The following is a 25771-nucleotide window of genomic DNA, read 5'->3' as shown; positions in this document are numbered from 1 at the left end:
CGGGGGGGCGGGGGGGGGGGCGAATAGAGGAAAAAAATGACACAAGATGAAAGATCAGCAACGATCCTAATGGCAAAAACTCTTTAAGGGAGTAGAGGTTCCAAGTTGCTTTTAAGTAATAAAAGGTGAAATCAAGACTCAAGGAAAATGCTCATTCATTTGTAACCTTGGATGCAACACTCCAAAGTAGAGAAGTAGTAAAATATTTTACTAAGTTAAAATATAGGTTTTATATTTTATACGATTTTGAACACGCACATAAAAATACCAGTGTTTTTATCTTGTTTCTGTTCAGACACTTAATTAAGCAAATGTGTTCTTTGGTGTCTGGGGGAGTTTATCAATATTTAGGGATAACGGAAGATAAGAACTCCAAGATCAACATGCCTAGAAACAGAAGTCTCAAAATCCTATGCCATACATATAAAGTAAGAATCAAAGGTGAACTTATGAGAAAAAAAAAGAAAGTTAAAGTTACACTGCAGTAGGACTAATACATTTCCTTCCCCCAAACATACTCTGGCTCCCAAAATAAAAAGTACTATAGCCTAACAGGTTTTTAATCTGTGTTTTGAGATTTTTCAAGTGGAAAGATAGCACAGATAGAAATATCATTCTAAGTTTTAAAATCACCAAAGTCAGTGAGAAGAATGTACATTCATTAAATGTATTCATTTTAAGTAAAGAAGCCTTGGAAAGGCTGAACAGTTCAACCAAAGCTGAAGAATTGTTCTTGATTTTTCATTTTTCTTTTTTAAATAAAGAATAAGTATAGGTATAGTATACATACAGTTGACATTCTGATTCATTCAAAATAGTCACATCCCTTTGCTAGTTTTGGAAGTTCCAGAGACTAAAATTTAATATCATTCATAACATAGTATTTTCAATAAAAGGAATTATAGAGCAATGAAAAATCAGAAGCAAGATGGCCTAGAGAGCCTTTTAACCTGTAAATATACACACGTTTATAACCTGTATTTATTTTCTAAAGAAACAAATTTTAAGTAATGCTAATTTAACCAATGGAGAAAAAACTTCTATCAAAATATACAATTTCCATTACAGACTAGAAGGCTAATATTAAAAAAATAGTTGTAAGCCAAAAAGTTTGCTTATATGGATGACAAGCATCATCCCTTTGAAGCATAAAGCATCAAATAAGGTCTTATAAAAGATCGATTTGTGACCTTCTTCATTTGTAAGTTCTTGATAAATTCATAAAGCTTGAGTCTCAGTCTTTAGGTCAAGGTATATCCATGCTTCTTAATCCAGATCTCCAGAAAAAGGGGAAACCAAGTAAAATTCAGAATCTCAAGTGGGATTTATGCTTTACCATGTACCTGAAAAATAATATTATAATAGGTTATAATGATTACAGGAATTGTAGGATTTTTAGAATATTACATGTAAAAATAAGTTAACATTTTAACTTAAAATTCAAAAATGTACAGGATGTTTTGTTTTCTAAAAAACTGGAAACCTGATACTGTACTTTGGAAATACAGAATAAGAACTTCTGAAGCCAGAAAAAACATCCCTCTTATTAAATTCTATAATCTCAGAGCTTCTGGCTAGAATAATAAATGTTTCTCTTTAATATATTATCAGTTATAATCACTGGGTTACCTCAGTCGCCTCTGACTTTGGAAAACCCTTAATATTCAGCAAGAGACTTACACCAAGAAAGTGACAGATTTTAAAGAGCACCTCAACGAGAATAAATTTAGTGGTATTATGATCATATGCTGTTCTTAAATTTTCCAATTATAAAACTGATGTTACTGTAAAAGGGCTTTAAAAATCCTATTTATAATAGTAATTAAAATAAATTCAAAAACTGAATTCCTTTCACAAGCTACCCATAACAAATCCAGTCAGTGACCTTTTGATGCAAACAAAAAAAAACAAAACAAAAAACTATAGGGATCACTTAATCCAAGCCTCTTGGACAGACAAAAAACAAGGTTCAGAAAGGTCACAGTTCATTAGAGCCAGATCACAAAAAGAGAATTAAAATCTAGGTCTTCCGACCCAGAGTTTACTGTTCTTTCTAACCAGGTATACACACTTTCTCCATCTGTTTCTAAGATCAGTATAACAAAGACATTTGTTAATTATCTAATGGATCATCAAATCAGACAATGTTCGAAAAGGGGAACTGGGGGTATGTTCACAACTTCAATGAACTTAAAATCTAACTGAGGAGAAAGGAAAATTACTACAATAAAGCAGAAGTAAGTGCATTTTAGGATCAGAATTACCTATCCAATGTTTCCCAGAACCGTAAGAAAACTGGTCTATCCAAATGACGTTTGTGATAGCTGAGTTCTAATACTGTTACATCCCATTTCTGAACGTTTGGATCTAGACGAACTTCATCATATTTGAGATGGAAGGCTTTAACTATATGGGGGGAAATAATATTTTTTATTCAAACTGCAATCAAAATTATAAAAATATTTTACAAAAGAATAAAAATATCCAATATAGACATTAACCAAAAAACTAAACCAAACAAAAAACTTTAAAAAAATCAAACTTTCTTCAACCAAATGAAGCTACATCATAACCAAAGTGATCTTTGAAATAGATGCTAATAAGTACTGTGGCATCCTCAAAAACATTCAATTCAACAAATACCTACTGAGGGTTTATACATGGCAGCCACTGGGACTGAAATGAGGAATAAGGTAAGATAAAACACATACGTTCTGGGTGAAGGATAAGAAGAAGAAACACCTATTCAAATACAGTACGATAAAGGTGTAGTATACCACAGAAACATAAGAGTACCTTACCCAGACCAAGGAATTCAGAAAAGCTTACATAGGTAATGATCTCTAATCTAAGATCTAAAGCTTGAGTAAGAATTAGGCAAACACAGAACAAAAGTGACCCAGTTAGCCAAGAACATGCTCAAAGAGAAAATGGTTTCATCTAGGAACTAAAGAAATTTAGTGGAACTGCATCATACAAAGTAATGTAAAAAATGGGTAAAAGGTAAGACCACAGATTCAGAACAATGTTGGCCATGTAGGCCATAGTAAGGGGTTTGGACTTTTATCTAAGAGATAGGGAGAATCACTGCAAAGTGTTTAGCAGTGACTACTGATACAATTCAGTAATCTAGAGAAGAGATTTGCTCAACTTGGTAGAAGATATATTCCTGGCAAGAAAAAGATTCAAGAAATAATTAGGGAGTAAGAACTAATGGAACTTGGTAAGAAATGATGAAAAGGGAAAAAGAAAAATTTGGAAAGCCTCGTGAGAAGGTTACCTAGAAGTAGATAATTAAATGATATAAAAAGTGAGTCTAGCAAAGATCCATAAGAGGATTTCAGGCAGATGGAACAGCTAGTAAAAAGGTTCTGAAATGAAAGCAAGCTTGGCACACTCTATAAACAAGTATAACTTCTTTTGTAGGCAATGTCCTATACGTAGAATTTGGCTATGGTAAAAAATACGAATTTATTCCAAATATGATAGTAAGCCACTAGAAAGTTTAGAGTAAGAAGGTGAAATTATCCGGTTTTCATTTTTAACAGTTAATTCTGGGTTTTGGGCAAATAAAAGACTCTAGGGCAAAACCTCCTAAGTACAGTATATTGCAAAAGGTTAACAAATGGACCAAAAAGTATTACTTTCAATCTTTCTCTCTCTCTGATCACCCAGTTGAATCAACCTGGCTAGTTTATTTTGCAATCAATTTACCATCTGTGAAGTTTTTGTTTTACATGTACACATGTAAGATGTTTAGCTTTTCTTTCAATTTACTTTTTTTCTAGCATATAAGATATAACTGTTACTATCATTATCATCTAGTATTAGAGGTCTCTAAAGAGAAAAATGATTGACTTTGTTAATTTTTTTGATAGCTACTTTATGGACTGATTGTTCCATACTACTGGCTGGCCTACTGGCTTTCGATGTTAATAATGAATCGAATGAAGTATAATTCTTTCTTTTTTTTTTTTAAGAGTTTATTTATTTGACAGAGAGAGTAAGAGAGATCACAAGTAGGCAGAGTGGCAGGCAGAGGGAGATGAAGAAGCAGACTCCCCTCTGAGCAGAGAGGTCGATGCAGGGCTCGATCCCAGAAACCCAGGATCATGACCTGAGCTGAAGGCAGATGCTTAACTGACTGAGCCGCCCAGGCGCCCCCAAAGTATAATTCTTGATGGAAATTCAAAATGAATCATTTGTGCCCACAAAAAGAAACATACAAACATTACTTCACAATTATTATGCTTTTATATAATTAAAAGGTCCCCTCATCAGACACATTATTCATTTTGAATTTAATTCAATTTAATAAATTTAAACTGAATCATTAGAAGGGCTATATATTATAGTTTGAGAAAACCCATTTTCAAAATATTTATCTGAATAAAAAATTTTAATTTTTAAAATTTTTAAATTAAAGTCAACATTTCAATACTTCCTGTTTTCCTTACTACGTTTCACTTCTAATTTTCTCAATATGATGTGCTTTAAATCATTCTTTTAAAAAATATTTATCTATTTATCTATCTATTTATTAAGAGAATGGGTGGAAGGGCAGAGGGAGAGAGAGAATCTCAAGCAGACTCCCTGCTGAGTGATGAGCACGATGCAGGGCTCAATCTCAGGACTCTGAGATCATGACCTGAGCCGAAATTAAGAGTCAGATGCTCAACGAACAGACTGAGCCACCCATGCGCCCCTAAATCATTCTTTTTTGAAGACTTTATTTATTTATTTGAGAGAGAGAGAGCGCGAGCACACAAGCCAAGGAGGAGGCAGAGGGACAGGGACAAGGAGACTCCCCGCTGACCAAGGGGCTCGACGCAGGGCTCAATCTTGGGACTCTAGGAAAATGACCTGAGCCAAATGCAGACCCTTAACCAACTGCACCACCCAGGTACCCCTCATTCTGAAAAATATATTAGTTATATTTTTAAAAAACTTATCTAAAGCTATAAAAGCCTACAGTCCCCCACTCCTTAATTTCAATAGATTTAGTTTAAGTAGTATTTATTTTTCCACCAGAATAGACAACTTTTAAAATTTAAAGTGAAACATGAGGGGCGTCTGGGTGGCTCAGTCAGTTAAGCGGCTGCCTTTGGTCCAGGTCATGATTCCAGGGTCCTGGGATTGAGCCCCACGTTGGGCTCCCTGCTGAGCGGGGAGCCTGCTTCTCCCTCTACCTCTACCTGCCGCTCCCCCTGCTTGTACTCTCTCTAATAAAATAAAATAAAAAATCTTAAAAAAAAAAAAGGTGAAACGTGAGAGTCCAAAAAGTTTAAATCACAAATGAGAAAGCATAAGGTTTCTCTAATCATACAATATATTTTATTAGCATGAAGGAATGGTGGCAAGCAAACTTACACCAAGACATTACTATAAAACATCTTTCTTATTCAAAAAAAGACTTTTAGTTTTTAATCCTCAGCAAAAAATAGAACAAACGAACTTCTTTTATAAGAAAGCCAGTTATCTGGGGCGCCTGGGTGTTTCAGATGGTTAAGCGTCTGCCTTCGGCTCAGGTCATGATCCCAGGGTCCTGGGATCGAGTCCCACATCGGGCTCCCTGCTCCTTGGAAGCCTGCTTTTCCCTCTGCTTCTCTCTCTCTGTCTCTCATGAATAAATAAATAAAATCTTTAAAAACAACAAAAAAAAAGAAAGCCAGTCATCTATCTGGTAGCACAATGAATACTACAGCAAAATACTTCACACGATTCAGAACTGTTCATTTTTTGCAAACTGCATGAATCTCGTCATTATTTTACAGGAACAAAGAAGTAAAAAAAAAAAAAAAAAAAAAAAAAAACCCCTGAAAAATATTTAGTAGGTACAATGATGGCATGTCAGATGACAAACGGGCAACATAATATAGATACTCATGAAAAAATTTTCTCATTGGTAACTAGCATTTTTTTACAAATCAATACTTAATATCTTCTCTAAAATTCTGTATTCTATTATGCAATATGAAGAAAATATAAGTTTTTACCAGGGCCCATACAGATGCTCAGTTTTCTCCCATGCTATATAGATGTTACTATTTTCTATGTGTGTTATGGGGGAAAGGGTGAAAACCTAGAAATGGCAGAGTAAAAAGCAAGGAGACCAAATAAGAGCTAAAAGGTAATATATTCCTAAATTTGTGGCTTAGGAAAATTACAGAAGAAACTAACTGAGAAAAAGAAACAGTGTGAGAATGAGGAAGAGTACAAGACAATTCCATTTGGAACAGGCTGAGTCTGATGTACCAACAGGACCTCTCAGAGGAGTTCTCTCGTAATTAGTGAGATATATAGACCCAGAATATAAAGCTAGAGACTTCACTTAGAATAAGGGGAGGGTTTTAGATGGTAATTGAAAACTACCAGATCTCCTTGAGAGAGTTATCTATAATAAAGGAGAAGAGAAACTAGACATAAAGAGGTAGCGGAAAGCCAGAGGAAAAGTAGCTAGAGAATCTGAGAAAGAGTAACAAGCCCTTGGAAAAGAACATTTTAAAAAGGAAGAAATGAATGAAGAGAATCAAATTCTGATAAGGATGTCAAAAGTATCTAATATTTGAGTCACTGGTAAGTTTGGTGAGAATAGTTTAGTGAAGAGCAAGAGAGCCAAACAGCCAATTGAGAACTGAATAGAAAATGAGTTAGTAGAGACAATTCAAAAGAGGAGCTAGAGTTGAGGTCAAGAGAAAGAGTTTTAAGATGGAAGGGGCAAGAAGAGTACTTTCATTTTAAATGCTGATAGAAGCAAGAGCTTAAAGAAGGAAGACTGAAAAGAAATAATTTATGGAATAAAATCATAATTGGTAACTGTATAAAAAAGTCTCTTCTTATCTAAATTTCAGAAGACTAACAAATCTGACCAAAAAAAATTACAACATCATTACATTCTGAATGAAATTTAGGCAGCATTTACATCTTGAAGACATTATAATCTTTTTTTTTTTTTTTTTTTTTTTTGGCAACACTATTCAAAAAGGCAAGCAAGTAGGTAAAACATTCGTGTTCACGGACATTTCACTTTCATTAAAATTCCCATTCACTCTATAACTTTCTATTTATCAACCCTGTGCATTATTCAAGTTTCAGAAATAACAAAAATCTATCACAATATTAGTAATATTAGAATCATTGTCTAAAATGAATGAAAGTAGAGAATAAAGGATTAAAACTTCCAAGCTTGGGCAGTTTCCATCTTGGAAGAATGGTGGTAACCACTAACAAAGCTGAGGTTGCTTTAAAAAAAAAAAAAAAGGCTGGATTTTTACAGTAGCACAATCTATATTCATAATAACTGAAGTTGTCATTTCTAATAAACATACTTGTTTCCTAAGAATGTTTTTTAAAAAAACAATTTTACTACAGTTACTAACTTAATTGGGTACTCGAATTAAATAATAATTGGAATATCTCTACTGCAAAAACCAGAGTAAATTAATCTACGTTTAGTGTATCTCACTATACCAATACACCAAAAGATTTAAGCCACATGAAATATTCATTTAACAGATATCTACTGAATGCTTCCCCTAGCCAGGCACTCTTCTGTGATGACAATTCAAGGGTAAACAAGGCAGAAAAGGCTCCTCCCACCAAGGAACTTGGCCTTATAGCCAGGGAAGACTTACAGTAAAGGTATAAATAAGATAACATCAAACAACAGTAAGTACTATCATGAAAATAAAAGAGCTTAAAGAGTAACTGGAAGGAAGTAATGGCTATTTCCAGGCTCGCCAGAGAAGGATTCTCTGAAGAACAGAATACTTGAACTTAGACGTGAATGAAAAGAAAAAGCCAAACATGCTACAATCATTCTAGACAATGGAAATAGCTGGTAAAGGTCACATGGTACTTTAAGTCCTAGCTACACATTACTGTTCAGCGGAAGTCAACCCATTTAAAAACTGGCCATCAGTTTTAATAAAAATCTGTGGATGTGCAACAATATTAATGCTTTTTAAGTGACCTAATGTAGGGAATGGGAGATAATTCACTTTTAGATGTAAGTACACAAAAAAATATTAATGTTCAAAAAAAGACTTTAAAAATATTTCACAGGTGCTTAAAAATTAGCATATGTTAATGGAATCCTTTGATATACACATCATATATGAAGAGCCATAGATGGCTTTCTCTTAAAGCAAGACCATTTCTATATTGGATAAGCAGTAAAAAATAAAGAGAATCTTACTTTTAGCAAATATGTCAACTGGTGATCCATCAGGCAAAAGCCATGGCCAACCTTTGAACTGCCATGCAGGACCTTGCACAAAAACTGCTACAACCCGATCCCTATAAAGAGAAAAGGGGCAGGGTGGTTAGAGCTCCAGGGTTGAGACAATACCTCAAATATGAAATTTGATTACTGTAAATTCTTAAGGAAAGGACTCAATTGCTCATGTGATATAATCTACTGTCAACAAATCTGTGAGGCAAATTACATAACTCTTTGTTATAATGTTATCATTAGAGCACACTAATGATTGCTACACTCTCCATGCATCTGTTTTTGCACCTAAGCCTTTTAAACATAATTACACACACAATCCTTATATGCAATCTTTTTAACCTTTAATCTGCCCTTCTCCTAGAATAAGGGCCCACTTTTCCAATGTGATAGGGAACAAGACTTGATCTATTAATTGAAAAAGTTGGTTTTAAAAGAAAATCATCTAAAATTCAAATACATCTGAAATGCTTTACTCTAATTAAAAACATTATAAATTATAGTAATTCACCAATCATTTTATTTTATAAAGCCCCAAGGCCTTATTTTTGAGTTCTGATTATTTGGAAAGTAATCTTGGGTAGAAAAACCATCAAACTTTAATTTTTCCAATTGTTTACATTTCACTCACCCTAAATTCTATTAGCATTTTCTTTTCTTTTCTAAGTAGGCCCCATGCCCAACGTGGAGCCCAACCTGGGACTTGAACTCACAACTCTCAGATCAAGACCTGAGCCGAGATAAAGAGTTGGACACTTAACTGACTAAGCCACCCAGGCACCCCATTAGTGTTTTTTTAAAGCAACTTGTTGGGGCACCTGGGTGGCTCAGTCGTTGAGCATCCTCCTTCGGCTCGGGTCATGGTCCTAGGGTCCTGGGATCGAGCCCCGCATTGGGCTTCCTGCTTGGTGGGAGGCCTGCCTCTCCCTCTCCCACTCCCCCTGCTTGTGTTCCCTCTCTCTGCCAAATAAAATCTTTAAAAAATAAAAAATAAAGCAACTTGTCTTTCCAACCACTCAACTTTGTTTTCCTAAAAAGAACAAATCTTTCTCTATGCCCTCATATTTTTCATTAGTTCACAAAATATTTAATTAAATTGAGAAATTATAATAAGTACAAAGGCCATAAACAGTTTAAGTCTAGAACTAAAGTGGGAACAAAACCGTAATATAAACAATAATAGTTAACATTAATTAAGATGTACTATGAGCATTCACTCTGTGCCAGGGCTGTTCTAAGCACCTCACACTGTACATATGTTAACACACTGAATCTTCCATTCAACGAGGTGACTACTATTATTACCCCCATTTTACAGATGAGGAAATATAAGTGTATGGTCAGTCCATTAGTCAGAAGAGAAATGGAGGTAAGAAGAGGAGTGAGAAGGAGAAAGGGAGGGAATGATTATTCCTGTGCACTGGTTACACTACTGTTCCTATGGGAGGACTGATAAATCCTGAGAACAGCCATCTCAGTACTATAATGGAAATAGTTTTAACCTTACAATTCCCTGAAATGGTCTTAGGAATGCCCAGAGGTTCGCAGATCATACTCTGATCACCACTGCATTAGATGAAGACTATACAGCCAACAGAGCATTAAACCAGGGTTACCTTCTATTCAAGTAAAAGACCTACAGCAACAATTCAAGTTACTGTGAAAAACCACAGCTTAAAATTCTTAATCTACTAAAAAATCTCTAAGGCTAACATTAAATCTTAAATAAAAAATTTCCTCCTTGCATAGGATATACGTCCCATAGTGCCAAAACTATCTTTGGTAACGGAGCACACTATTAAATGGTCTCTTAATTTGATGACATAGCTTGTACCATACAATAGCTGAAAGCCCAAAGTACCTGCCAAACTAAAGGAAATTTGCTGGAGAGGTATCACCTAGATCCTACTGGGTTTCACAGGGTTAAGAGGTAAGCAGGATAATATAAATACTAATCTCAGTGAATTCTTAAAAGGACAATTAACAGAGAAAGAAAGAAAAAAGGTAAGGAAAATATTCCTAGGTTATGACATCAATGACTAGGGACCTAGCTGATACATACAAGCAGTGTTTTATAGCATGGTGACAGAACCTGTATACACCGTATTTTTTCTGCAAGTAACTACAAACATATAAAACAAATGGTGTAACTCTCCTTCTTCCTAGAATTTTTAAACTTGGTATCCGAAATTCTCATCTTACTTCGTATAATAAATTTTTAATATACTTATATTCTCAATGCCCTAACTTTCTAATGTGGGAAGACTAATGAGTACTTCAAAGGTAAACCAGGTAATTCATCAATGTGTTGTATTCTCTATGTCACAGAGATGCATTCTCAGACTCTGTATTTTTATTCCAGCTTAGATTAATAAAATAATTTAAGATAATTCATGAATCTGCGTTTATAGGCACTTTGTTATAAATAGCCCACTTAATATTTTATTAAAGGACACTTTAATGTAATCAAAGAGTTAAACCAGAGGAGTAATGTTATTCTTTTTATTAAATTATTCCCTACAATAAAAGTAACAATTCTTTCATTTATCATTTCTTACCCAAAAACGTGAATTCTCCAAATCAAAAATCTAAAAGTATAGCTCTCAAAACTAAATTAGTCTATTTGGAAATTTTGCTCTAAAGGCTGATCCAGAACAAATAAACAGTGGAAAGAGTTTTTACTAAGTTTTCCAGAAGTCAGTGTTTCTTTTTTTTTTTTTTTTAAAAAGATTTAATTTGAGAGACAGCGAGCACACACGAGTAGCGGGGGAGGGGCAGAGGGGCAAGCCGACTCCTCACTGAATGGGGAGCCTGACAACGACCCAATTCCAGGACCCTGAGATCATAACCTGAGCCGAAGTCAGATGCTTAACCAAGTGAGCCACCCAGGTGCCCCTGAAGTTAGTGTTTCTTATAAGTAAAATAAAGTTTAGCTATCCAATGTGAACATTATTAATGACCAACTGAGACATTAACATGGTTTCCAGGGATAGTTTCTATTTAGAACTCATGACAAAATTTGATAGTTTTTAATTATACATAAAAGTACAGATCATCTTACCAGTCTTGAGGCATAAGTTTAAGGGGCTGGTCTACTACTCTGTAAGGGACTGTGACACTAATCGCAGTGCCTCCTGGTTGCATCTGATCTTTTCTTCTCTGTATTAAAGTTTCATTTTCTCGTTGGCAGCCTTGTTTCTTCTTTTCATCTGATGGGACAAATCTTTGAAAAAACAGAGATGAGAAAAGGTCAAATGTTTCAATGTGATACAAATGGGAAAATAAATTATACTGAAAGTTTTAAAGCAAACTTTTTCTTTTTTTTAATGAACCTGCTCTGCATGTACAGATCACAATGTGTGGAGTATAATCTCTCCTTTCCATGACAGTACTCAGCTCACACAGGCCGTAAGTTGATGTGTATGTCTGTGTCTCTCTCTCACACACACAATTTTTATTAATTCATCTAGCACTTAACATTTTCCAAAGTTACATAAAAGACCATACTAATCCTTGATTTTTCCAATGCTAGTAGAAGGAAATTTTATTATAAATCAAAAGGTCACTTGACATGAAGATGATATAGCTTTTCCCCAGATAGGTGACTTAGCCTAAGAGCATCACAAAACACCCCTTTTCATGGATTATGACTTAGCAAAATTAGAAAAATGCTATCCAATTTCAGGGTTGCTTTGCAAATTTTTTTTTTTTTTTTTTTTTTTTAAAGATTTTATTTATTTATTTGAGACAGAGAGAATGAGAGACAGAGAGCATGAGAGGAGGAGGGTCAGAGGGAGAAGCAGACTCCCCGCCGAGCAGGGAGCCCGATGCGGGACTCGATCCCGGGACTCCAGGATCATGACCTGAGCCGAAGGCAGTCGCTTAACCAACTGAGCCACCCAGGCGCCCCGCTTTGCAAATTTTAAAGGAGGAATTAAATAAGTATATGCCAACTGTCTTAGTATAAATACTGCTAGTTATTTAGCAAATTACCAACTCTACCATGAGATTCAATTCTCCACTGTACTAACAACAGATATTCTCAAAAATAATTTAGCAATCTGCAGAGCTGTTGCCAGCTCTAGATTGTTGGTATTCACAAAGCATTTCAAAATGGTCTTTTAAAAATATGCATACTCCTAATACACACTCTATTAGCATATTTTATTAGCTATGGTCTGGCACTACCAATTAAATGGGGGCAATGCAGTCATTACATTGAGACTCATTCAGCTTCTAAAGTTTAAGACAGATAAACGGAGTGGACGGGATGCATGAGAGCTTGCACTTGGTAGAGTCCTTTGAAAAATTTTAATATCACATGCTGAATTCATCATTGGTAATACCAGTCTTATACTCATGAAAGTTTTTAGTAGATGGTGATTGTGATAAACTGCACTTCATTTCTGAGCTGTTTTCATATCCATGTCAAATCTGATGGAAAAGTTAAGATTTCCATATCATTTAAAAACCTCCGCCAGGTAATCATTTTACTACCTACTGATTTGGGTTATTTATTAATCAAGTCCACTTAGAAAATGCCAAATGTAATACTAACACTGAATAATTAAACACTTTAAAATTAACAGACATGCATTGTTGGAAACAGTTTTCATATAAAACAACAAAAATGTATCAAGTGAACAGTGATACATTGTGCTAAGTTATACAATATACATAGTTGTAAAAAAAAAAAAAAGTCACTGCCCCCTTGAAGCTTACACTCCAGATACAAAGTGGTCTCACTGCCAAGAGAAAGATGCTTTATCTCAGTCTATATCTAGATGAGATTAAAATGTTTACATTCTTAAATTAAAATGTTTACATTCTTAAATATAATACTGCATCTCACTCTTTTCTAGCTTTTGAAATTTTAAATGTTGTAAAAGTATAAAATTACTTATGCAAAATTACTTACAATCTTTTTTTTTTTTAAATATTTTTTTTTTTTTTTAAATTCATGAGAGACAGAGCGAGAGAGAAAGGCAGAGGGAGAAGCAGGCTCCCAAGGAGCAGGGAGCCCGATGCGGGCCCAATTACTTACAATCTTTAGTGAATTATTATATACGTACAAATGAGTGATCTATAATATCCAACTTTTAAAATAAGTCTATTAAACACCTAATTCACTTCTAATACATTAAGAAATGAGTTACATAGCATTTGCATGTTCACATATTTGTTGATGTTTTACTAAGTTCAGAGTCATTAACGTGGTACTTTAACTATCCTGTAATTTTTATTATTTTTTTTTTTTTAAGATTTTATTTATTTATTTGACAGAGCAAGAGAGCACAAGCAGGGGGAACAGTAGAGGGAGAGGGAGAAGCAGGCTCCCCGCCAAGCAGGGAGCCCGATGCGGGACTCGATCCCAGGACCCTGAGATCATGACCTGAGCTGAAGGCAGACGCTTAACCATCTGAGCCACCCAGGCGCCCCATCCTGTAATTTTTAAATGCTCTAGTATTTTAATTTCTGAATATATCTAGGTCTTTAGAATAGTAGCCTTCACTGTAGTAAAATTCAGCTGTTTTTCAAAATGTTTTTCAGCCTTGATCTCATGTGGTAACATAAGGATCGATCTTCTATCCTACTCTCCTAAACTTAAAGTTAGAATAACAATGTAGATTTCTCTATTCATGGAAGGCACTAGCAAACTAATTAAACTTAAGCCTTTTTTTTTTTTTTACTATATTTCCCTGGGATCCTGGAATAAGAAATAAAGCCTAAATTCTGCTCAAGGGAGGGAATCTAACATAAGTTCCTTCTTTCACAAAGGCTGGATTCTCAGGGATTAAATTCAATATAATGGTAAGCTAGAAATAAACCCACTGCCCACTCTTTTTCCTGTACCCCACCCCTAGCCCTTATTAACACCCTGGCAACTGCAAGGAAAATCAAATCTCAGAATTGTAAATTGGCCCTCACTTGAATTTGAGGCAAGAATTAAGCACCCTGACCACAATAATAAACACATTATCCAAGCCAGGCCAATGAGACTTAAACCTGAAATTTTTGCTGGAATTACTGGGAACCAAGCACTATCTTTCTACTGTGATCAGTAACCTGGAGTTTTTGATAATCCTCTTTGACCCTGAAAAGGGAGAACCTGAGAGATGGAGAGACCAACTCCTGATTATATCATTTTAGCACTAAGTCTAGCTGTCAGAAGCCAGGACTGTTCAGTCACGTTGAGTCAATAAAGTATTTTTTGATAAAGCTACTTTGAGCTGGTATTTATCATTTACAACTAAAGATGTTCTAACAAATATAACCAGAATTGCACAACTGATGTGATGGATGAATATATGTGATTTGGAGAAATATTATGATGTCCACTGACTTATCCAATATTTGCAATTATTTATTCCACTCTACATTCCATGAGTAAAGGAGTGTGGGTGATGATATGACTAAAGTAATTACTATTTAAACAAGTACAGTTCTACTGAAATAATTTTATTAGTATTGTCAAAGAATAAAATCCAAATAAATGATATAGCTAGATTACAGACTTTATGTTATTTTAAAAACAGAGCAAGTTTATGAACATTTCCCAGGTTAAAAATATAGTTTTCCTTTTTCCTAAATAAGTTAGAATTTGGAAAGTAGAGAAAAGAAAAAGCAACAATGCATGTTTAAAAACCTCAAACTGAGAATTTAATTTAAAGTGATGTAATATTGGCAATGCTCCCAGGTACTTAGCAAACACAAATGTAAACCTTTTCTGGATTACCCCTCCCCCCACCTTCATTTTAAATTCCAAGGAAAATGAACAGTAAATGAAGACAATGAAAAACATTAAATGTACTAAACTAAACACACAAGGAAATGAGAGGCATCATGAAAGAAATCTACTGTCAAAAGAAAAAGGTAACTAAGGACTTCTAATAATGCAATTATCAAAGATCAAAGCTTATAAAACAAGATTGCAAATATGGACAGGAGAAAAAAATACTTTTAAAAAGATCAAAGATTTAAAAAAGAACTACAGAGAACCACTAAAATTGAAAAAGTCCCAGAAAGAGCAGAGAAAAGGGGCAGGGGGATACACAGGTAAAGGGCCAGGACTCAGAACTGACAAAAAACACAAATTCATACACTTAATTCTAATGAATCCTAAAGTGGGATATATAAGAAATCTACATCTAGGTTGAACAGATAAACAAATTTAAAATGGTCTTTAAAATAACCAGGTAAAGCAGATTTCCTTCATAGGACTGATTATCACACTAACAGGTGACCTATGAACCAATACAGGAAGCTAGAATGTAGTGCAACAGAATCTTAAAAGCAACGAGAAAAGAAAAAAAAAAAAACTGTATTTGTTTTCCAAAGTGGATGAATCCTTTTGCACTAACTGTGGCTGTTGGGAACAAACTATTCATGGTCCAGAGTAAACTCCAGTAATTGTTCTGCCTTCTTCTTCCCCAGGCCTCAGGTAGTTTTCTCTACCTGAATGAATGTGCTCAGTAGTATTTGACTAAATGTGAGGGGAACCCTCTAGATATATTCGAAGCACTCTCTACATGGAATCTCTCTTCTGGAACTCTGTCCTCTATCATCATGGCCAGAATCATGAGTGCCATCCAATCATTTTATTTAAATAAACTTATAGTCCTACTAAAACTCTCAAGATCACATTTATAGGGCGCGTGGGTGGCTCAGTCGTTAAGCGTCTGCCTTCGGCTCAGGTCATGATCCCAGGGTCCTGGGATCGAGTCCCACATCGGGCTCCCTGCTCTGTGGGAAGCCTGCTTCTCCCTCTCCCACTCCCCCTGCTTGTGTTCCTGCTCTCGCTATGCCTCTCTCTGTCAAAAAAATAAATAAAATCTTTAAAAAAAAAAAAATCACATTTATAATTATATGTAAAATGTATTTATTAATACTTTCATAATATAACCTTAATTTTGTTATTTAGGGATGTTAAAGGTTATGGTAGGTTTTGTTCTGTTTCATTTATTTATTGACGGGCTAAAAAATTGAAAAATCCTTAATTTTACATGAAACCAAATAAAATCTGTGCCAAATGAGCTATGGGGTACAGCCAGTACTATAATTGTGTGGAGGAGGTTTCAATTATGCATTAATTACATAGCGAAGCCTCCAGCTGACTCACACTGTAGGGGAGATGTCAGTTGCAATGAGGTGTTAAACAATGAAGGGAGTGTTTTATACTCCCTAAGAATGTGGTGTATTTAATTATTTGGTTTCTCTGTTGTGAGCTTAAGGAGAAAAACACTAAAATTTACTTTGTGATTTCTTTGCATTGTTTACTATCTTCCATTATAAATAATATTTAAGATTTAGATTTGTAATACATTCAGATGAGCACCATAAAGGTTCTGGAAAATGAAAAACTAAAGGCAGAATTTGTTTTAACATTCCAAAAACTTACTGTGAATTTTCTGTAACCATTAAGGTATATTTATAAAAAATAGAAATACCTGTCAATTACTAAAAATTGTTAAGAGTTGGAAATACCAAATTTACAAATCATAAAAATCAAAGAACTACAAAGGGCCTTAAACACCTGATCCAAATACAGTTAGTGCAAAAAATGCAATACCAACTATAATGACACTTCACAGGAACTAAAATCAAATCCCAGATACAGATACAACTATCATATATCAAAGAAGGAATTTGAAATTAGACATAAATACACTAAATGAATTCACAGCTTGTGCAAACACACACAAAAACCAAAATTTGAATTCCAAGTACATAAGTCTGCCATTCTCCAAATTATCAATGTGTTCCTCCCTCCTTTTCTGTTTCCTAGACATTTATTTAATATCCATTACTGGGCAAACACTGTTTTCAACAATGGAGGTACAAATAACAATAAAGTAACAAGCCCTTTTCTCTAATGAATTCACAATTTAGTTGGAACTGTGAATTCCAACTGGGTGCCAGACTGTAAAACACAGAAGCCATCACAAAACAAAAACAAAAATATAGATGCATATCATACTTCACAGAATATAAACAATGAAAAAACTACTCTTGTATACTCATTAGAAGGTGGAAAGCAGACACATGAATGCTCAAACAAAAACTAACAAAATTTTTAAAGCAGTTAATGAAATCCATTTTTTTGCATGGGTCTGACACAGTTTCAGTTACATTATTCAAATTTCAAGGAAGGCCAAAATGATCATATTTCTTATTCACCCAATTGTAGATGACTTGAGGAATTACTTGAGTAATTCATAACACTGTAAGAACACTAAACAATAAAAGCCTAATGAAATATAAAACATAAGAAGTCCTTCTTTCCCAACTGGTAATGGAAAAAAGCTCAGTGAAAATTTCATTCAAAAGTACTAAAGAAAAATACTCTATAGATATATTTGTGCCACATTACATAGATTTTTTTTATAAAGCTATTTAAGTCATAAGGTACTTAAATTCAATTCTGCATTTGGTAAAACCTGAAATCAAGTTTTATAACTCATTTTGTATCTCATTTTTAGTCATAAGTTATTGCAGAAGCAGTAGGATTTTCTTTTTTGGAGGTCAGGTTGCTTTTGTTTTCTTTCTTCAAGAATTGTAATTGTTATTTACTGAGAAAGAAGGCAGAGCATTCACATTCTTTTTTTGGATATTAATTATGTTACTGACTGAAAATATTCTCCTAATTACCACTAAAAATATTTAACAAGAATTTTCAATGTTAGACCAAATTACAAAATATTGTTACTGTAATTAACAGTGAATATAAGGCCCTGAATATTGCAGAAGAGTATTTTGTTCCAGAATAAAACCCAATTTCTTTTTGTAAAATTTATTTATTTTAGAGAAAGAGAGAGACAGAGACAGACAGAGTGCAAGCACGCATGTGAGGTGGGGTGGGTCCTCAAGCGGACTCCACCAAGCACAGAGCCCAAAGCCAGGCTCCATCTCACAACCTGAGCTGAAATCAAGAGTCAGGCACTTTAAATGAATAACCCACCAGGCGCCCCTAAAGCCCAATTTCTTAATCTGAATGTCTGTTAAGAATCTCCATTATCAAAGGTTAAAATAACTAAGCTGGTCTTTGGGAGACCTGGTTATAGTTCCTGCTCTGCATCTAACAACCAGAGTAGTCTTTTTATCTCTTGCCATTTTCATTGAGGGTAAGAAGGTATTCTGACAATCCTTTTTAGGTCTCAAAATCTAGAAAACAGGGGCGCCTGGGTGGCTCAGCTGGTTAAGCGACTGCCTTCGGCTCAGGTCATGATCCTGGAGTCCCTGGATCGAGTCCTGCATCGGGCTCCCTGCTCAGCAGGGAGTCTGCTTCTCCCTCTGGCCCTTCCCCTCTCATGTGCTCTCTCTCTCTCATTCTCTCTCTCATAAATGGATAAAATCTTAAAAAAAAAAAAAAAAGAAATTGGGCTTTAGGGGCACCTGGTGGGTTATTCATTTAAAGTGCCTGACTCTTGATTTCAGCTCAGGTTGTGAGATGGAGCCTGGTATTGGGCTCTGTGCTTGGTGGAGTCCGCTTGAGGACCCACCCCACCTCACATGCGTGCTTGCACTCTGTCTCTGTCTCTCTTTCTCTAAAATAAATAAATTTTACAAATAATAAATTTCAAGTATTTCCTTAGATTATTAAAAAAAACCATCACTACAATTATGTACGTTCTCACTAACACATTATTTGTGAGAGGAGCTAGGTGAAGTTTTTAATGGTTAATATATTATTGCTAAGGTCTAATTTGATTTTCAACTTATCTTCAAGATGTGATTTGTTTGTAAGTGAGTGTCAAAGAAAATTATACTTTTCACTATACTCTCAATAATAAGGCATTAAAATTGGGTTTTATACTAAATGCTGGAACATATTTTATTTCTCATCAGTTGCAACAAATGACTCCTAACACAATCATGTGAGCTCCAAGAAGATTGAGCTTGCAATATATTTATCTACACATAGCACTTTGATTTTTAGTTTTTGCTCTATAGTGTTGAATGAATAAACTCAGTATAGACAGATTAAATACACCTTATAAAATTCCAGTTCCAGTAATTATAAAAACCCTTCCAAGAAATGTCAGATAAAATATAACAAACAGGGCACCTGGGTGGCTCAGTTGGTTAAGCGACTGCCTTCGGCTCGGGTCATGATCCTGGAGTCCCGGGATCGAGTCCCGCATCGGGCTCCCTGCTCGGCAGGGAGTCTGCTTCTCCCTCTGACCCTCCTCCCTCTCATGCTCTCTGTCTCTCATTCTCTCTCTCTCAAATAAATAATAAAAAAAAAATATATATATATATATAACAAATACCTGAAATGTATAGCTGAGCTGGAAAGAAAATAGATATGGGCCAGAAATCACTGGTGCTTCAGTGGATGAAAAAGGAAGAAAGGAACACACCCTTGAGACTTGGTTTTTACCACCCACACAAAGGAAGGACACAAAGAAACTAGACCTGGAATCTTACAAGAGATAAACAATCAACAAAAGGATGAACTGGCGGGGGGGGGGGGGGGGGGGGGGGGGGGGATTGCAATTAAGTTCTAAGGAAGTGTATCCATCTTGATCTGGCTCTAGAGTAGGGGAGGAAAAGGAGTCCTCGATAATTTGTCAACCAAGGGCCTACCCCAATGTCACTCTGGTCTGTTTTGAATTTGAATTTATGCTATGCTGGCAGACCAGAAATCCTTGAATTGAGAATTTAACATAAAAATCAACTTTAAGGGGTGCTTGGGTGGTTCAGTTGGTTAAGTATCTGCCTTCAGCTCAGGTCATGATCCTGGGGGTCCTGGGATCCAGCCCTGTGCTGTGGCATCCCTGTTCAGTGGAGAGCCTACTTTGCCCTCTCCCTCTGCCTCTCCTCCCACCCCCACTCATGCTCTCTCTCTCAAATAAATAAGTAAAATCTTTAAAAATAATGAAAAATAAAAATCAACTTTAGACTTGTCATATCCCTATAGCATCCAACAAAAGCAAATTTATAAAATCATTCTGTAAGTAAGGGATAGTCTTCAATTCAGAATTTCTTCAAATAATTAAAGCTTAGGGAGCAAAAGTCCAAATCCATAACAAATGCCAAGATTTAATCACTAATTACATAAGGTAACTGGACAATCTGACAACCCCTATTTAATAAGAAGTACCATAACAGAGTACCAAATACTAGGAAAAGGTTATAACAGAATACCTTTAAGCCCCTTCTCTCCAACTAATGACCACAACACCACTCTTATCCTCTAAAACATTATGTAGTATATATGTTGGGTTCTTCCATTTTCTTTCACCTACCTGATGAAAAGCAGAATGAACTATCTTTAAAATGCTAAATATCCAGCAGTGTTTAAGTGAGTCTGTAAACAATTCACCCATTTTAATAATCAGCATGACTGAAAAAAAAAAATTAATTGAGAAACACTACAGGATAGGGTGACCATTGTTTCTTCAAAATAGCATTTTACTAGACTTAAAATACGTGAATTCTGCAATAAATGTTAGAAATTATTCTCTTGTCTTAACTCATGGGCCTGTATGGGAAGAGGGAAAACAAATTTTCCCCTTGAAAATATTTTATTAAAATGATTGTATTTTGGGATGCCTGGGTGGCTCAGTTGGTTAAGCGACTGCCTTCAGCTCAGGTCATGATCCCAGGGTCCTGGGATCGAGCCCCAAATCAGGATCCCTGCTCAGCGGGAGCCTGCTTCTCCCTCTCCCACTCCTCCTGCTTGTGCTCCCTTTGCTCCCCTCTCTCGCTGACAAATAAATAAAATCTAAAAAAAATAAAATTATTGTATTTTATTAAGTCTAGTACTACACAGGCAAAGAGAAAAGGAACTTGTTAAAAAGGAGACAAGCACAGCCTACCTGAGCAAGGAGGCTGAAAACACGTGCGCCCCCCCTCCCCGTGCAGACATACATGCATACAGGGCCATGTCCACACACACACTTTTCAGTTTTTAATGAAAGAAGACAGTTAATTTAAGTTAATATATATACTCCCATAAAAGTGTAATGACTTAGAACAAGGTCCACCCACAATTCACAGATGCAAACAACACAACACCAATAGAACAAATAAATCATGAGAATCTGGCATATGAAATTTAAAATGAGAGGAAAGCATGGTAGATATCCTTCTGTCATGAGCAAAACAGACATCCAGAAATCACCAGCAAAACCACTTATTATTTGCCATGCTAGTAATAATGTTCATAAACTTGACATCATTCTGAAAATCACCTAACCATGGCTCATTTTGAGCCTTACTAATGTACATATCATTGAAAGTTATTTAAAACAATTTTAATATTGCTATTTTTCTTCTGTAAATGACAGCCAATACAAGAAGTATAAAGATTTAAAAAGTAATCATGATCTCTAAAAGTGGCACACCTACTCATATTAACTAACATAAATACTTCTTGAAAATACTTAAATTTTAAGTCTGAAGCTGGCTAGGTGGGGAGAGATTAATTTTGTACACATCATGATGTGTGTTTATTAGAACAATTTGAGTGTAACCGTGACTATATTCATTTTAAACAGAAAATGAGAAAGGAAGAGAAAGACTAAAAATTTCAGGTACAAAATTCCAGTTACAAATGAAAATGGTACACATTTCTATTTATCAAATAAATACGTCATAGGGATGTAAAGTACAACACACTGACTACTGTTAATAATACTGCATTGCATATTTGAAAGTAGTTAGGAGAATGGATTTTTAAAGCTGTCACAAGAAAAAAATTTTCCAACTACGTATGGTGATGGATGTTAACTGGACTTCTGTGGTGATCATTCTGCAATATATACAAATATTAAATCCTTACACTGTACACCTGGAACTAATAATAATGTTATGTCAATTATACCTCAATAAAAAAAAAATTTCTGGAAGCTAAGTATCTGGAAATTTTAACATAGGATACAGGTTTCATTTTAACTTCAACTAAATTTTACTAACGTCTAGGTTAAAAAACTATATTCCCAACCTCCACCACCTCCTACACCCAGGGTAAATAATATATACAGAAGTTCGTATCACTTTTCCCATTCCTCAACTAGAACTTGGAGAAGGGGAGAGGGAGAGAACTGGAATTTGTTTTAGAACTTCCCTCAAGCTCTTTAGGAAAAAGTCAAAACAAAACAACTCATATTAAAAATAAACATAATAGTATCCTTTTCATTAGAACTTTTGCCAAAAATTTCTGTAACTTTCCCTAAAGAATCCAAAGAGAAAAGAATATACAGCAGACCCCTGAACACCACTGGTTTAAACTGCATGAGTCCACTTATACATGGATTTTTGGTTTGGTTTTGTTTTTTTTTTCCAATAAATGCAACACAGTACTTGGGTGCCTGTTGGCTCAGTCAGTTAGCATATGTCTTCAACTCAGGTCATGGTCCCAGGGTCCTGGGATTGAGCCCCGAATCAGGCTCCCTGATCAGCAGGGAGTCTGCTTCTCCTTTTCTCTCTGCCCTCGCCCCCACCTGGCTCATGCTCGCTCACTCTCTCAAATAAATAAATAAAATCTCTTTATAAAAATACAATAATGTAAGTGTATTTTCTCTTCCTTGTGATTTTTTTAACATTCTTTTCTCTAGCTTACTTTATTGTACAGAATAGTATACAATACATATCAGATACAAAATATGTGTTAATTGACTATTATGTTATATGTAACATATTATCAGTAAGGTGTCCATCAACATTAGGCTATTAGGAGTTAAGTTTCTGCAGGAGTCAAAAGCTGTATGTAAATTTTTGATTGTGCTGGGGATCAGCACCTTAAACCCCTACATTGTTCAAGTATCCTGTTCTTTGCTTTGAAAATTATACTTGAGACTATCTATATAAAGCCTACAGCACAGAAACAAATTGTTTTCTCCAAATAAGGAATACCAAATTCTTGACTACTAATTCTCAAAGATATCTCCATATCCAGTGAAAACAAGAGTTTAACAAATTACTTACTTCAGGTCCTGTAGAAGGTCCTTTGCATTAAGCATGGTTATTAAAGAGGTGGTAGCTGCAGGAATTATGATAATGGGTGTTCGAGATCCTGTAAAGACAAAATTATAAAGGTAGCAAATATGTTGTTATTATTATTAAAAGAAATAGTTACTTTTGCAATTGATAAATTTGTAATCCTAACTCCCTTGAGCTAAAGAAATATTTTAAGTCAACAGTGATATTCAAAATATTTAGTAATCAGTATGACCTGAGTACTGATTAATCAGAATGGATACCATGCACAAACATCTGATATAACTGCACAAGCAAGATATTAGCCTTCGTTTTTTAATTTGGCTTATTCACTTTTACTTTTTATTTTTAAATTTTTTTTTTAAGTTTTATCTTTATTTAAGTAATCTCTACACCCAACATGGGGCTCGAATTCATGATGCTGAGATCAAGAGTCACATGCTCTTCCAACTGAGACAGCCAGGTGCCCCTACTTTTACTTTTTAAAATAAGTTTAAAATCATATGCACAACCTCACCTTTCTTCTGATTTGGGGGAGGTCTTGCTTGAGAAACTGTTAAAGAGAAGAAAAAAAGAAATTGCGTGTTACAAAATCACATTCTTATTTTCAAATTTACAAAGCAACTAAGGCCTAAAAATTTAAATTACATATGACTAGGGCGCCTGGGTGGCTCAGTTGGTTAAGCGACTGCCTTCGGCTCAGGTCGTGATCCTGGAGTCCCGGGATCGAGTCCCACATCGGGCTCCCTGCTCGGCGGGGAGTCTGCTTCTCCCTCTGACCCTCCTCCCTCTCATACTCTCTGTCTCTCATTCTCTCTCAAATAAATAAAATCTTAAAAAAAAAAAAAAAATCTTAAATTACATATGACTAGTTAAAAAATTTTAAAATATATTGCAATCTTCTCAAATGATATCAATCTTCTCAATTTATTTCTCTGTTTCACAAAAATACTAAAATGCCTTATCATTATTCAACAATCTATTGTAACAAAGCGGATATAACTACATTGCTAGACTCTGAGTATCTACATTAATGGATATTAAAGTCTAGCAAAAGAAGCAAATAGTTTCTTAATTAACTAACAGCCAATGTAGTAAATGCAAAAACATATAACAATGGCGGGAAAGGCTGGAAGGAGGAAATGTGCTTAACTATTTGGGAGGGAAAAGAAAGGCATTATTGGGAACTAAGACCTAAAATATTTCTTACCATTTTTCTCTCTCTTTTCATATGATCTTTGTTCATTAGAAGACAACATTACAGGCAATGAGTCATGTGAAGGTCTATATTATTTTGAATTGCCCATATTATTTTTTTTAAGATTTTATTTATTTATTTGAGAGAGGAGGGAGGGAGACAGCGAGACCAGGACGCAGAGGGAGAGAGAATCTGAAACAGAGTCAGTGCTGAGAGTCCAACACTCAACTGACTAAGCCACCCAGGCGCCCCCAGTTGCCCATATTATTAGTAATTGTGAATGTAGGGGAGGTGGGTGGAGGGATGGGGTAATTGGGTGATGGGCATTGAGGGCACGTGATGTGATGAACACTGGGTGTTATATGTAGCTGATGAATTATTGAACTTTACATCTGAAACTAATGATGTATTATATGTTGGCTAATTGAATTTAAATTAAAAAATTGTGAATGTATGTTATAAAAACACAAATATTCATCTTTTCATTATTTGTCTATATAATAGACTTTATAATTCACAGAAATATTTGCTGGCAAAATAACAGCAATACCAGCCTGGTTCAAGATTAATAAATTTTAGAATTTAAAAATGCTGTACATTCAATTTTCAGATTTTACATGTACAATATTTATTGACTGCTTCCTATGTGTCATGTACTGTATTAAAATTTCCATTTTCTTAAATCACAAAAATAAAAATTCTAGGAGATTTAAAATTCTAACTCAACATCAGTTGTTAAAAACAGATTACCATTTTTAAAGGGATATATTCATTTTTGGAACGTGTTCTTTTTTAAAGCAGTGAAATGCTACATTTTAACTTAATACTGTGTACTCCTTTGTATAGCTACTTATTGTGATAAAATTTTATGGAGTCCAACAGTATGACTCTTCCAGTCACAAAGCAGAGAAAAATATATATAAATACAAGTTCACACACATACATATTTATTATAGTGTTTTCATCTCTCTCTTCTTGCTAAGGAAAAAAACACTAAAGCTTTCTTAAATCATTTTTAGAAATAGGACTCATGGAAACACCTGATTAGCTCGATAGCATCATTTGGAATATAATACATTCTCAGTAAGTATTTGGTGTTTGTTGGAGGGATAAAGTAATGACAGGATGGATAGATTTGGATAAACAGGAGATAAGACTTGCTAAGAAAATAAGTAAGGGGAACAACAAAAAAGAAATCTTCGCCTGAAACACCACTGGTTTGGTTAAAGCAGCCCACAGTGGGCTCAGGAATTTAGGAAAAGATTCACTAAATTCAAGGGTGAGAAGACCCCATGTAAGAAAAAGACAAAATATAAAAGCACACATATTAAAATTTAGAGACTTAGTAAAAAGTAATTACAAAAGAATATAAATAGGTTCCCTGGTTAAGTAAGGAC

General features: G+C 34.9%; 1 protein-coding gene across 1 annotated transcript in view; it reads right to left on the bottom strand.

Annotated features, from left to right (window-relative positions):
• Positions 1–7: 7 nt before the first annotated feature.
• The window catches only part of CDC73 (cell division cycle 73), a 111068-nt gene continuing 85304 nt past the window's right edge, over positions 8–25771 (bottom strand). The window contains exons 12-17 of the mRNA XM_021686657.1: positions 23694–23729; positions 23165–23252; positions 11295–11456; positions 8198–8298; positions 2265–2406; positions 8–1343 (exon numbers count right to left, since the gene is read on the bottom strand). Coding sequence (XP_021542332.1) covers positions 1307–1343; positions 2265–2406; positions 8198–8298; positions 11295–11456; positions 23165–23252; positions 23694–23729 — 566 coding nt within the window. The 3' untranslated portion in view covers positions 8–1306. The remainder of the gene's footprint in view (positions 1344–2264; positions 2407–8197; positions 8299–11294; positions 11457–23164; positions 23253–23693; positions 23730–25771) is intronic.

Source organism: Neomonachus schauinslandi, chromosome 6, assembly GCF_002201575.2.
Source record: "Neomonachus schauinslandi chromosome 6, ASM220157v2, whole genome shotgun sequence".
Lineage (NCBI taxonomy): Eukaryota > Metazoa > Chordata > Mammalia > Carnivora > Phocidae > Neomonachus > Neomonachus schauinslandi.
Note: the sequence above shows the minus strand (reverse complement) of the source record. Positions and strands in the feature narration are given on the sequence as shown.